The sequence below is a fragment of the Cibotium barometz genome, chromosome 44 (genome assembly GCF_041138505.1).
Source record: "Cibotium barometz isolate CiBa-2024 chromosome 44, ASM4113850v1, whole genome shotgun sequence".
NCBI lineage: Eukaryota > Viridiplantae > Streptophyta > Polypodiopsida > Cyatheales > Cibotiaceae > Cibotium > Cibotium barometz.
Window position 1 is genome coordinate 12,729,051 of NC_141089.1, and position 14,183 is coordinate 12,743,233.

The window sequence follows — 14,183 nt, forward strand, 5'->3', positions numbered from 1 at the left end:
GCTGTTTAGGACTGTTTTAGGACTTTTTTAGTCCTTTTTGTCTTACTTTTGATGAGACACCATCAGCTGTGTACTATGTTTTGGTCTCATAGGCCACTTTGGCCTTTCGCAGACGTTAATATATCTTTCTTCTTTCTTTCTTTCTCGCTGTCCAGTGAGATAGTTTTGATTTGTTCTATTTTTATTTTATGTTCCATGATGAAATATGCCATGGACATTATTGTAGGTCGCATAGGCCCATTGGGTCTTTAGTAGACGCTTAGTATATCTTTCTTTCTTTCTCGCTGTGGATCACAGCATATCTCACTCTACACAGGATCATCTGCTGATTACAAGTACATACACCAGTGTTGAATGTTTTCTCTTTACTTTTTCTTTCAATTTTTCATGGCTCATTATGGTACCATTGTATCACTTTTGGTCTCTTAGATCCTTGGGGTGGTCTTTCGTAGACATTAATATTACTTTCTTTCTTTATCCGCCGGGAGGACAGGGTCCAGGATACCCCACAGGCCTTCATCACAAGCTGCTTTACTCTGGTTTACAGTGAGGAGGCAGCAGTCGCCAGTCACTCCAGCCCAATCCCAAGGAATCCACTGGACGGACCCAGTAGCATACCCTGCAAGCTTTGGAGCTCCCAGGGGTTACGTTGGACAGCGCTCCAGCTACAGTGCACTAGAAACCTAAGGCGGCAACCATCTGCATGCCAGCTTCACATCCAAGAGATCCACCTGAGAAACATAGACGGCCCACCACCAGCTGTGGATTTGGAGGGCCACCACGAGGTCATTGATGCAGCCCCCACATTAGGGCCCCATCTCTCCACGAGATGAGAACAAATGCTGCAGAAACCACAAAAAGCTCCTACGTCATCCATGTGTACGCACTCACATGGACAACCACTTGAACCATTGCAAGCTTGCAAGTACACATTAGCACATATGTGCTCACGCATGCATGAATGTATGTGCACCACATATGTGCACATGAGTGTGCACACACACATGCATGCACATATGCACGTGCACACACAAAGAGCCTTCCATTCACCATACCAGCTCTGCATATGATTATGGGGAAATTGACCAGTAGGAGTTTACTTTGAAAATGGCACGGCGTTGGTCGTCATTCAAATCTGGTGCTGACCGCACATACAAAGCAGCCAGATCTTGACTGAAGAAACCTCCACTGTCAAATCTGGGTGGCTGTAAACAAGACAATGATCAAGAAGTAACATTAAAATCGCGTCCATGGGCATGCCCTGGTGGTGAAGGGTTCACCTCCAAGGGCAAAGACCCCCCCCAACCAGCACCCCTTGTATGCACTATGACTAAAAAATGTATAGCCCACCACAAAATCTGCACCTGCACTTCAAACAGGATTTATCACTGCGCACAAATTTACCTCGAGATCAACTATGAGCCGGCGACCCTGCTCGTGTCCACTCTTCAGAAATAGTTGCAGCACATTAAACCTATCGTACAAGGTTTTGTCAAGGAAAAGAGAAGCATACCTGATCATAACAAACAGTAGCACCTACACTCTGTGCACACCTATTTGAGTCACCAGCTATCATTGAATAAGAATACCTCATAGCAGCCAAAAAGGAAGCCGTCTCATCCTTGTCGATACGCCAAACCTGCTTGAGAAGAAGCTCCTTGTCTGAAATCCCTTCTTCTCGTGGAAGTCGTAACTGATGTGAGAGCGTTATCTGACAAAATTCATAAACAGCATCTCAGAAAGAGTGTAGTAACACAACAATGATCTCAGAAATCTCCAGTTCAGTAATGATACGGAAAATTATATTTGAACCAGTCAAGATGTACTTGTGGCTCAGATGCATGAACATACAACAGTGATGGGCTATCTGTGAACCAATACCGATACAGAGTCTTCTGTAATGTCACATATGGAACCAGCTGCAACTGCAACATGCCCACTTTCCGTACTAAGCAGCTGTGCCAAATAAAGCACACAGATTGTGTAGTTAGTCTAGCCTGAACACAACCCCCCCGCCCCCCCAACAAAAGAAAGATAAACAACAATTATTTGAAGTTCCAATGGCAAAGACAGATGGGATCATTTTTTGGAGATAAAGAACCAATGTTTATGTAAGCCCTCCATACATTTGTACCTATCTAGAGAACTAAAATGCCACTCGCCACCTGTGTTCAGTCCTTCAATGGAACAAAATAGAACATATTGGAATTGTAACAGAGTAGAACATTCAAACCCCCCTCCCCCCCCACCACCACCACACACACACACACACACATGTAGGGCATAAAGGAAAATGCTCTATTCATTAATCATCAAAATCGGACGCAATTTATCCTAACATACGATGCCTGGATTTGATTGTGAAAATTAGGGCATAAAAGAGTAGATATTGAGAAGTACCACATGATCACCACAAGAGAAAGATCGCTCATGCAAACCATTCAATTGGACACTTTGCCTTTCTTTCCCATTTGATAGTGTATATGAAATGTCTCTGGAAAAAGAGTAGACAAGGGCACCCCTTTTCTTCTGTTCTTCACAAAATCCATCTGGCCAGATGTTGATTCTCATTGATGAGAGACAACTCCCCGCTTCTTCACGTTCCTGGGCTGGAAGCCTCCATATCTCTCTTTGTGAAGCCTAAAAGACAAGTATCAAGAGTTCCAACTCACATGAAAGCTATGATACCACATGACACCCCAACTGTTTTTCTAATGAGAAAACAAGAAAACCACATACTTGCAGCTCTTGTGCTTCAAGATCAATAAGACGGTCCCATAGCTTCAAAAACCCAAAATGAGAACCGCTGAGATGCTCGGTCTTTTCATTGAATAATTCTCCTATCCCACTGCTCTCAGCTGTTCCTCCTTCCTGAGCCTGTAGAGGATGTTACCCTCTAGTAATATGCGTATCATTTTCTTAATGTAAAAGGTTTTAAAATAGAAGCTTAAAATTTTGGAGACTGTAAGGTAAGAGAGGGGAGAATAGAGCCAAACCTTATGATAAATGCTGCAAGTATCAAGATGCCAGCACCTTTGGCACACATGCACGCTCTGCAGATATCAAACGAGAAATTCAGTACCTGCTTTGCAACTCCTCTCTTCCCCCTTCAAAGTCTTTGGCCTCAGCAGAGGACCACTATCAGTTTTTATCATATTGCAGAAGGGGCACAAAATTGGAAGATACTGGGAGGAGAATCAAGCAACTGGAAGGCCAAACAAGGCCAAGTCCTGGCAAGGGAAGGCTGGAGAGTGTAGCCTAGAGAAGGCGGCAAAATGAAACAGCAATAAGGGGACTGGAACCTAAGACTTTCATCTCCATTGATGAGGAATCTTGCCCCCATCTTTCTCAACAAGTTATTTTTTCCCCGCGGAAAAGATCCTTTTATTAGTTAACAAAAAATCAGCCTCGAAGGGCCACGAAAGGGCTAGATACAAGCTCGTCTCCATGTACGGGGCGGGGATCAAAGAATCAAAAGGTGGAGAAAGATGCACTTCTCCTCCGGCTGGCCGCTCTATGAGAAGGCTATCTCATACAGGGGGAGGGGGAGGGAATAACCATACAAGAGGACTGTAATGCCAAGTGGGATCACCACCTCTATCTGTGAGAAAAGGGCCAAGCCACCAAAACCTCAAGAAGGCTTCCCGCCACTTCTGCATGTGGTCAGAGCCACCCCGCAGCTTCCCCGGACCCCGCTGACCGCAGATGGTATGAATAATGTCAAGCCAAATGCTCAATGCTCGTGATGGACTCCGCACGTGAAGTGTGGGTGCCTTCGACGACTTCGCTGCATCGAGCTCTCCAGATGTACCAGGCTACAATGCTGCTACAAATCTCCCATCTCTGGCACGAACACAGAGTCCAATGATCAATAGAAGGGGCTAGGACTGGTACTGGCGAAATGTGAAGGTGAAAGACATTAAGGGCTAGCCCCCACCTTCCTCTTCATAAGCTATGACAGTGCCCCATGATAAAGATACGGGTCAAGGTCGTGTCCATCGTGAAAATGCGGAGAATCCGCTGCCAAACCTGCCGAGACTTCGGGCAATCCCAAAGACAATGTCGCTAAGACTCTTGAGGGTGGTCGCACCTCGGACAAGCTACTGGTCGAGACTTCCAATGGCCAGCCACATGCCAACCGCCAAACTCCTGTGTGCTAGCAACCAAAGAAAGAGGGTGATCTTTCGAGGCCGAAAACTATCCCAAAGCCCTCTCCCAAAAATCTGAGAGAAGCCGTTGTGAGAGGCCCTACGATTGCTAGTATACTATTGTTGCCGGGGTGCCCTCAACCTCGAGCATCTGGATCCTGCGGTGTATGCAAAGAACGGGGTACCCAGAGTCTCCTCCCTGTCAACAAGATCACGCCAAGTCCACTCCCTCAGGTCCCACTGGAGGCGCTTGAGGGGCCGGCTCTCCCAAATCCAGAAACGTCAGTCTCTCCCTGGCCACTTTGGCCAACGGGGGGGTCAATGTGCCACTCATGTGCCTGAAATTCAATCACTCTTACCCATTGTAAGGTGCATCCACTAAAGTCATCCAAAGGGGGCTCTGATCCCTCTAATCTACCATGGGATCCAATCAAAAAAGTGAGCAAAGCACAGCTCTCATCCGCGCCATGAACTGCCAAGAGAATATCATGCCTAGTAAAAACGCCCAGCCACTGCGGGGGGAACAGGTTTGGGATAGGGGTCAACCACTCTTGAGAAATGGCAGAGTCGATGTCGAGGTTGAGTCTATCTCTACCCCGAATCCCCGGACACGGACTTGTTGTATACAGATTTGTCTTAGGTCAATCTGGCCTTCCGTAGAATTAATACATCTTTTCTTTCTTTCTATTTCTTGAGCCTCAGGGAGAAGCTATCTGAATGCAAGTCAATCTCCAAGGGATCTGGCAAGTCCTATGCTCAACGCTCCCCAAGATACGAGGCCGGGCCTCTGAGGCTACCCGAACTGACTACTAGAGGGCCAACCTGAGGTGATCCCAAGCTTGGAGTAGGCTCGTGGCAAATCTATCCTCAAAAGCTGGGCTAAAACCATGGGTCCGCATCTCTGTGAAGAACCATCTGGTGCTCTGCAGCCAAGGCTCCCCTAGGCTCAGAGCGTGGGCTGAAATCCTAGCCAAGAGGAAGTCCTTCCAAGGCTCACCACCTGGGAGAATTCCTCTAACAATGAATTTACCCAACAGGGCACGGCTCTGAATGGTGGGGTCGATGACGCGTAGGCCCCCTCTGTGTCATGGCTAAATGATCACTCTCCAAGCCACCTTGGCCAAGGCAAGCCTCCCATCATTGTCAGCCCACAAAAAGATATGATCAACCGCTATACCTGACCAATGCAAGCTCGAGAGATGGCCCAACAAGAGGTAATATACCTCATGGTGGCAAGAAGGACCTGGTTCGCCACACCACTCAGCTCGCTAAGGAAAGCCTCGTTGAACTCCAGCACAAAAGCTTCTTCCGAATGCCTAAGAAGAAGAGGGGCAAGCTACTACTCCGGGGAGATATCGATGCCCACTTGGCATCCAAGATAGTGGACTGGAGTGCCCCTCGAGATCCACTGGAAAGCCTCATCTGGACACCGAGTCCGGGCGGGTGTAGAGCCTACCCAAAAACCACACGACTTGTGCCAATTGATCTACACTCTTGATGCACGACAAAATATCTCTATCACCTCTGCAAATCTCTGGAAATTCCCCACATCTCCAAATAAGTATACTGCTGTGTTGCCTGCAAACTCTAAGTCCAGCAGCTCCACCTTAGTACAGATGGGGAGACGCAAGCTCTAGAGCCCCATCTCCTAGGCTGAGAAAACTGTTCATGGCCTCAGTGACAAATAGGAAGAGGTATGGTGCCTGTGGACAGCCTTGCTGGACCGAGCGAGAAATCATCTCGAGCTCCCTGAATGAGAACCTGACTTTGAGAGGCTGAGTAGAGGCCTAAAGCATCGCGGATCCACTCCACTGGGAACCCCATCCGATATATCGTGCCCTCCAGAAAGCCCCACTCAAGTCTATCATAAGCTTTCTCAAAATCTAGAAGGAGCACGATGAGGTCTTGCTACCACATCCTGGCTGAAGCTTTCGCCTCCCAGAAAGTGAAGATGTTGTCTAGAATGCTCCGATCCTAAACAAAACCTAGCTGAGTGTCATGGATCAAGTCAAGGAGGAAAGGCTCAAGTCTCCGACTAATGGCCTTGGCCAAAATCTTGTAGGCGGTCCCAAGGAGGGTGATGGGTCTCCACTACCGAATCGCAAGCCCACTCATCCACACAGAATCTATCAAGTCGAGAGAGATTGGGGCCGGTGCTCCTCCTGTCAGACCGCAAGAAGCACAGACTCCCAAGGCTGCGCCCAAACTCTGGCAAGTGCCAAGGGTCCTGTCCCCTGAGTGCGAGGATCGATTCCTCCCAAGCAGAGAACTATGAGCTTGAGGCTATAGCCGTGCCTCCTCCAAGTCTATCCTCTGCTGACTCGATCATGTTAAAGTCTCCACCCATGCACCAAAAATCAGCCCAAGGGAGGGACTGACGAACTGTACTCTAGAAGGTGGCTCTACTAGTTGTGACGTTCGGGGCATAAACATTGAGGAAGCCCACACAATCCTCTCCAATCCTAATGGTAACCCACTGAGCTCGCCCTGTGACTGACACCTGAGCTAACCACTGCTAGCAAGAGCTCCTCACTAACAAAAATACCAACCCCCCATGTCCCGGAGGGGCCAAACGAGGGAGACCCTAAGTGTCACTCTTGCTTGGTAAAATCTTCCCGCAGCGACAGGTACGCCCCTTGGAGAGATGGTGCTCTTGGAGGAAAAGAATGTCAATGGGTCCCCCAACTGCAGCTCTATGGAGCTCTCCTCTTTTCTTTTCTCGGTAAAAAGATCCTTCTATTAGTTATTGAAAGAGTAGCCATGAAGGGCTAAATACAATCTCGCCTCATGTATAGGACGGGAATCAAGTAATCAAAGGAGGGAAAAGAGACGCTTCTCCTCCGGCTAGCCGCTCTCTGAGGAAAAGGCTATCTCATACAGGGGAGGGAGGAGGGAACAACCACACAAGTGGTCTATAATGCCAAGTGGAGTCACCACCTCTATCAGTGACAAAAGGGCCAAGCCACCAAAGCCTCAAGAAAGCTTCCCGCCGCTATCTCATGCGGTCAAATCCTCCCTGCAACTTCCCTCACTGGCTGCAAAGGGTATGTATGATATCGAGCCAAATGCTCTTGATAGACTCAGCTAGTGGATTGTGGGTACCCTCAATGGCTTCACTGCAACTAGCTCGCCATATGTGCCAGGCAGCAATGCTACTGCAAATCTCCCATCTCTGGCATGAGCCTGGTCTCCAGTGATCTGTAGGTGGGACTGTGAGACTGGTATTGCTGACATGCGGCGGTGAGAGACCCGAAGGGCTAGCCCTCCCCCATCCTCCAAGTAAACCCTCACCACCTCACCTCTGTGGCCCAAGCGACAGTGCCCCATATAATGATCAAGGTCGATGCCCTATCCATAGTGAAGATGCGGAGAATCCACCGCCAAACCTTTTGAGTCTTTGGGCAATCCCAAAGACAACGTCGCTGAGAATCCTGGGGGTGGCCGCACCTCGGGCAAGCTGCTGGCCTACCTCCAACTCCCAACCAAGTGCCGACTGCCAAGCTCCTATGTGCCATCAGCCAAAGAAAGACGGTAATCTTTCTAGCCTCTTCCAAAAATCTTGGAAGCACTGTGAGAGGCCCTGTGATTGCCACGGTGCTGCTACTACCGGGGTGCCATCAATCTCTGGCATCTGGATCTTGTGGCCTAGCCGCGCTATGTATGCAAAGAAGGGGGCATCCAGAGTCTCCTCCCGATCAGCGGGGTCATGCCAAGTCCACTCACCCGAGTCCCACTAAATGCGCTTGAGAGGTCAACACTCCCATATCCATAGCCGCCAGAATCTCTACCTGACCACCTTGGCAGGTGGTTGGTCTATGTGCTATGTGCCACTCCTGAGCCTGAAATCCAATCACCCTCACCCTTTGTAAGGTGCAGCCATTGAAATCCTCTAAGGGGAGCTTGGATCTCTCTAATTTGTTATGGGATCCAATAGAAAAGGTGAGCATAGCACTACCCTCATCCGCTCCATTGACTACCACAAGAATATCATGCCTGGAAAACACGCCAAGCCACACATGGGGAGTCGGGTCTAGGATAGGAGTCAACCATTCCTGAGGAATAGCTGAGTCGATGTCGATGTCGATGTCGATGTCAAGCCTATCTCTACCTTGGATCCCTGTCGAGTCTCTTTCCTGCACCTCCGGGGGTAACTGTCTGTGTGCAACCAAGTCTCGAAGGGACTTGGCAAGTCCTATGCTCAATGCTCCATGATACATGAGGTCAAGCCCCCGACATGTGACCACTAGGTAAACGGATCTAGGGGTTCCAAACCAATGGCTATCGAAGCCGCTCCTCTGAAGCTACTGGAGCTATCTGCCTAAGGGCCAACTTGAGGTGATCCCAACTCAAAGTAAACTGGCTGCAAATCTGTCCTCAAAAGTGGGACTAAAACCGAAGGCCCACATCTCTGTGAAGATCCATCTGCTCTACAGTCAAGGGTCCCCTAGACTCGGGGTGCAGGCTAAAATCTGGGCCAAGAGAAAATCCTTCCAAGGCTCACCACCGGGAAGGAGTGCTCGAACAATCAGCTTGCCCAACAGGGCACGGCTCTGAATAGCAGGGTTAATGAGGCCTAGCCCCAGCTGAATGATCACTCCCCATGCCACCTTGGCCCTGGCAAGCCTCCCGTCACTACCGGATCAAACGCTCTACCTAGCCAATACAAGCTCGAGAGCAGGCACAACACAAAGTGATGTACCACATAGTGGCAAGAAGAATCTAGTTTGCCACCACCACTCTGCTTGCTAGGGAGAGTCTCACAGAACTCCAATATAAAAGCTTCTTCCAAATACTCAAAAGAAGAGGGGCGAGCTGCTACTTAAGAGAAATATCAATGTCCACCTAGCATCCAAGATAGCGAACTGGAGTGCCCCTTGAGATCCACTGGAAAGTCTCAACTGGCCTACCCAAAACCACACGGCTTGTGCCAGTTGATCAATGCTCGTGATGCGCAACAAAAGGTCTCAATCGCATCCACGAATCTCTAGAGATTCCCCACATCTCCTGAAATGTAAGCTGTTGTGTCCTCTGCAAACTCTGAGTAAAGTAGCTCCTCCTGAAGGCAGAAGGGGAGACGAAACCCCTGAAGTCCGGTCTCCTAGGCTGAGCGAAAACTACTCATGGCCTCGGCGACGAATAGGAAGGGGTAAGGTGCCAGAGGACAACCTTGTCATACAGAGCAAGAAAGGAGAAATCTGTCGCCATGGGCTCTTTGAATGAGTTCCTGGCTATGCGAGGTTGAATAGAGTCCTAAAACCCCACGAATCCACTCCAAGGAGAATCCCCTCTGGCTCATCGTGCCCTCCAGAAAGCTCCAATCCCCTCTATCATAAGCTTTCACAAAATCTAGTAGTAGCACTATGAGGTCTTGCTGCCGCATCCTAGCGACGTTATCACCTCCCAAAAGGTGAAGATTTTGTCCAAGATGCTCCAATCCTAAACAAAGCCAATCTGAGTGTCATGAATCAAGTCAGGGAGGAAAGGCAGGAGTCTCTTGCTGATGGCCTTGGCCAAGATCTAATAGGCGGTCCCTAGAAGAGTGATGGGTCTCCACTAACGGATCTCCAATCTATTACCACCCTCCTTAGGAATCAAACGTATCAAACCCTCTGAGAGCCTCTTTGGCATGGCACACGTGAGCATAGTCTCATTGAAGGTAGCTCGAAGGCCACCTTCCATGAGGTCCTAGTGACAAAGAAAGAAAGAGACTGGAAGCCTGTCCGCCCCTGGGTAGTGCCGTCAACGCCTCTTCCAACTCCTCCACAGTGAATGGAGTCAATAAGAAGGACCGAAGAGAGGGGGGAACCACCTCTCTCATGTGCCGCCAGACCCTCTTGCACACATCCATCACCTATGGGGATAATGGAGCACCAGTGAGAAGAGATCGAAAAAAAATCAATGGCGATGGCTCTCACATGGGGGGGATCACAAACAATAGCTCCATCCTGGCCACGCAACCTGTGAATACCATCTGCGGGCCGGCTATCTCAAAGAAATCCCCTATGACTCTATCACCGGCCTAAGTCCAGAATGAAGCCCTGTCATGGTACCTGTACTCAACCCTCCTCTCCTCAATGGATCCAATCTCCATGCAGGCGACAGCAAGCTGACTCTCAATCCATAGGCTATCTGGGAAACTCTCCAAAAGGCGCTGTAGAGAGGCCAGACCCCTCCTCAAACTCCTCTCCTACTCCCAAAATCCCTCCAATCTGCTCTAGGTTGCCTCTTGCAAGAAACCGTTGATCTCTCCCCTAGGCCCACATCCAATGTGCACTCAGCGAAGCCTGAGATAAAGTCCAATCCCACCCATATCTGCTCTGTCCTGCTACAAACCTTGGGGTCCTCAATGAGGCTATCTGAAATCCTAGAGCTCGCATGCCTGTCATGTCTCTAAGGGTCCTCTAGGGACAAAATAACCAAGGCGTGCTCTGAAAAAAGTAGTGCTTGCCAAGATACCAATCATGCCCCCACAGCTGCAAGCCTACTCATCAACATAACACCTATCAAGTCTAGAGAGGTTGGGGCCGGTGCTCCTCCTCTCCAATCGCAAGAAGCTAAGGCTCCCAAGGTTGCACCCAAACTCTAGAAGATGCCAAGGGTCCTGTCCCCTAAGTACCAGTATCATCTCCTCCCAGTCAGAGTACGATGCTCTTGAGACTCCTCCAAGTCTCTCCTTTGCTACCTCTATCATGTTGAAGTCACCACCCATGCACCAAAAGTCAGCCAAGGGAAGGACTTGCCGGACTGTGCTCCAAAAGAAGGCTCTACCTGCAGGAGTTCGGGGCATAAACATTGAGGAAGCCAATGCTATCCTCTCCAATCAAAATGGTAAACCACTGTGCTCGCCCCAAAACTATGACTCCTGAGCTGTCACTTCCGACAAAATCTACTCTCACTGATGGAAATACAAACCCCTCCCTGTGTCCCTGAAGGGCAGAAGGATGGAGACCAAAAAGTAATGACTCCTACCTGGTAAAATCTTCCCGCATCAACGAGTGCGCCCCTCAGAAAGGTGATGCTACTGGAGGAAAACAATGTCAATAGGTCCCCCAACTGTGGCTCTCTCAAGCTCTCCTCTGAGGACACCTCGTCTCAAAAAGCATCAAGGCTCCCCTAAACCCTGTATGTTCCATGAGACTATCCACATATCAATCTCTATGTGAGGCGGAACTAGCGGAACTGCCCTCCACTCGAAGAGTCTTGGGCGAGGGTTTAGACGGGGAATAATCACAATCCATCTTGGGACGAAGGCGCGCCAAGTGGGCGTTGATCCTGTCCTCCATGTGACGCCACTTTATCTGAGCGCAAGAGTATGCATACTCCAGACTCCATCGATCACAATGGAGGCACCTATATGAAGGGGGGAGAGGTACTACGACAGAAGTATGCATGAACACAAAAAGCAACACCTCCTAGCTGGAGGCCACCATCTCCCCATCCTGGTCTCTGTGGCATGATCCTCCAAACTCCATCCTAGCCAATGGTCATAGATGGGTGAGTATGTCGGTGATGCGAAGATCATGAAGATGATGGGAGAGCTCAACTGCCTAGCCCTGGATGGCGACAACCACCGACTCTCAATTCCACTCCGTCTCGGAGACTACACTCAACGGGAAATAGAAGATCATCGCGCCATTCTCTAGCGTAGAGGGTCTGGAGTGGTGTAAAACCACACATATCCGAATAGGGGCTACTATCCCCTCAAACATATATGTCCCTTCCACAGGAAGACATCGGAAGAAACTATAATCCACAGGCTGCCCCAAGATCCTGGGGACCCACCTAGGAACTCTAGCAGGAGAGCCCTCATCGAGGAGACAACAATGGTCATCTCAACCGGCTCAAAGAAACGGTGAATTAAGCAACGAACGGAACTCGCCGATTGTCTCCACTCGTGTCAAGGGCTGTTGGGATCGACGGGAGTGCTCTAAAGAGGCGGAGGGGGAGGGAGAGCGGGCTCTGACGAGGACAAGGCAGAAGGAACTGCTGCAGGTAGAGTTGGGGGTGAGGATGGAGGAGGGGGAGGAGGCGTGGGAGGTGGCACGGGGGCGGGGGACAAAGAGGCCGGAGAGTGGTGCTACTAGGAGATATCCATCGGAGAGGAAGGCTGCTAGGAGAGGCTCGTCGGGGACTCGGTGAGGTTTACCGGCCTCACTGGGCATTGAGAGCCGGGGGAGGAATCTTGACGGTAAATCGACCAGGCCCGCTCCGTGATCGGAGGGAGTCCATCACCAACAGATAGGTGCTGTGATAAATGCTCAAAATGGTTCTCTGACAGAACTAAATCCTCCTGTACTTTGCCATCCTAACACGCGCGATGATGGCACTCAGCTCTGGTGGTCGGCTGACGGCCCGAGTGCAGGCCAACCGTCTGCCACTCTCTGCCAGCTAGGTCGTCTGCGACGATCGGGACCTGATGCTCCGCTGCCTGGAAACCTGCCTCTCTCTCTCTCTCCTCTAGTGAGGATTTGAGCGGGGAACAGATGGAGGAACCACCGGAGGCGGTCTCCTAGACTGGCACCGAGGGTAAGCTCTAGCTGGATGTACCATCTACCTGCAAATGAAGCATTAACCTAGAAGGCCTAAATACTCCACGCGTAGCATGATGGGGTCACCCTGGAGGCAAGGAATAGATATGACGTGAGGCACTAAATCTGGTGAGGTAACACAGATGCGGAGGGATGGAATCTCGGCTGCCTATGCAAGGGCTGAGACACCAGTGGGGAGGGATTCCATCACTCTCTCGATGGCACCACCAATCACCGGGAGAGGAGGAAAATATTCCTTCCTAAGGCTTGGAACGAAAGGGGGGGGTGGGGGGGGGGGGTGGGGGGGAATCAGGCTTGGCGGGCGAAGGGGGGGGCGAAAAAAAAAAGGGTAGGGGAGGGGGGTGCAAAGTAGCGAAGGGTGGGAGGGTGGAAGCGGGTAGGGCACGGCCAGCACAGGGGGCGGAATAGAGGCAAGGAGGGGGGGGCGCAGAATTCAAGCTGGATGGGGGGGGGAGCTCAAAGAGAGCGCAATGGAGCTCTCCTCTAAGGATGCCTCGCCCCTGAAAACACTGAGGCCCCCCCAAACCCTGAATGTTCCATGAGACAATCCGCATATCAATCTCTGTGGGAGAAAGAACTATCGGAACTGCCCTCCACTCGAAGAGTCTTGGGCGTGGGTTTTGACGGGGAGTAGTCACAGACAATCCTAGGATGAATTTGCAAGCACTCCAAGGAGTGCTAGCCTGTAGAAGATCTCGGAGTTGTCCGCGTACCGGGCGGCTACCAACAATCTTGCACACCAGAGTGGAGGCCTCTAGGGATGCAACTATCCAAGCAAGGAGCTGGAGGTCCGCTTCTAAGAAGAATAGGCAAGGGATGGCAGCCTCGGTCAGGGATGACAGAGCGGTTGCCGTGGAGTCCTCCCGAGGGATGAAGACCAGAAGGGCCCTCGGCTGGCCGAATGATAAAATTCCCAAGAACTAGAGAAACTGCCAAATGATAATGGAGGGGACGGAGAGTCAGAGCCAAAGGGAGACGGGTGGGGGGGGGGGACTGGAGAGGCTGCGGGGGAGGGAAGCGAGGGGAGGGGGGGGGGCTACAGGGAGCTGGGGCGAGCAGAGAGGTGGAGCGGAGGGAGGGGGGGGCAGCGTAAGAAAAAGGGGGGGAAGGTGGGGGCAGCATGAGAGATGGAAGAGGCGCAGGAGGGGGCAGAGTGAGAGGAGGATGGGGGCACAGGCGGAAAGAGGGGGCGAGACGGGACCAAAGGGAGGGTGCAGGCAGAAAAAGAGAGGGGGAGAGGTGCGAAGGCGGAAGGAGGGGGGAGGTACACAGGCGGAAGAAGGGGACACAGTTGGGAAGAGGGGGGAAGAGGGGGGGGGAGGGGTGCACAAGCGGAAGGAGGGGGCGCATGTGAGCAGAGGGTGAGAGGGGGCGGTAGCGAGTGGGGAGCGGAAGGAGGAGAGGAGGCAGCAGCTCAGTTCGCTGGAGGGGGTGATCACAGCTCAAGAAATCCTCAAGAATCCCTTTCTCAACAAGTTAACAGACA

General features: G+C 50.9%; 1 protein-coding gene across 4 annotated transcripts in view; it reads right to left on the reverse strand.

The window, feature by feature from the left end:
- The window catches only part of EMB2411 (DNA replication helicase), a 51,256-nt gene that overhangs the window by 21,934 nt on the left and 15,139 nt on the right, over positions 1-14,183 (reverse strand). For 3 of the 4 annotated variants that reach the window (XM_086782250.1, XM_086782253.1, XM_086782251.1), the window contains exons 18-24: positions 2,997-3,053; positions 2,740-2,877; positions 2,401-2,640; positions 1,882-1,956; positions 1,590-1,711; positions 1,405-1,474; positions 1,101-1,205 (exon numbers count right to left, since the gene is read on the reverse strand). In XM_086782250.1, the coding sequence (XP_086638376.1) occupies positions 1,101-1,205; positions 1,405-1,474; positions 1,590-1,711; positions 1,882-1,956; positions 2,401-2,640; positions 2,740-2,877; positions 2,997-3,053 (807 nt within the window). The remainder of the gene's footprint in view (positions 1-1,100; positions 1,206-1,404; positions 1,475-1,589; positions 1,712-1,881; positions 1,957-2,400; positions 2,641-2,739; positions 2,878-2,996; positions 3,054-14,183) is intronic. The other variant, XM_086782252.1, reaches the window with a different exon arrangement.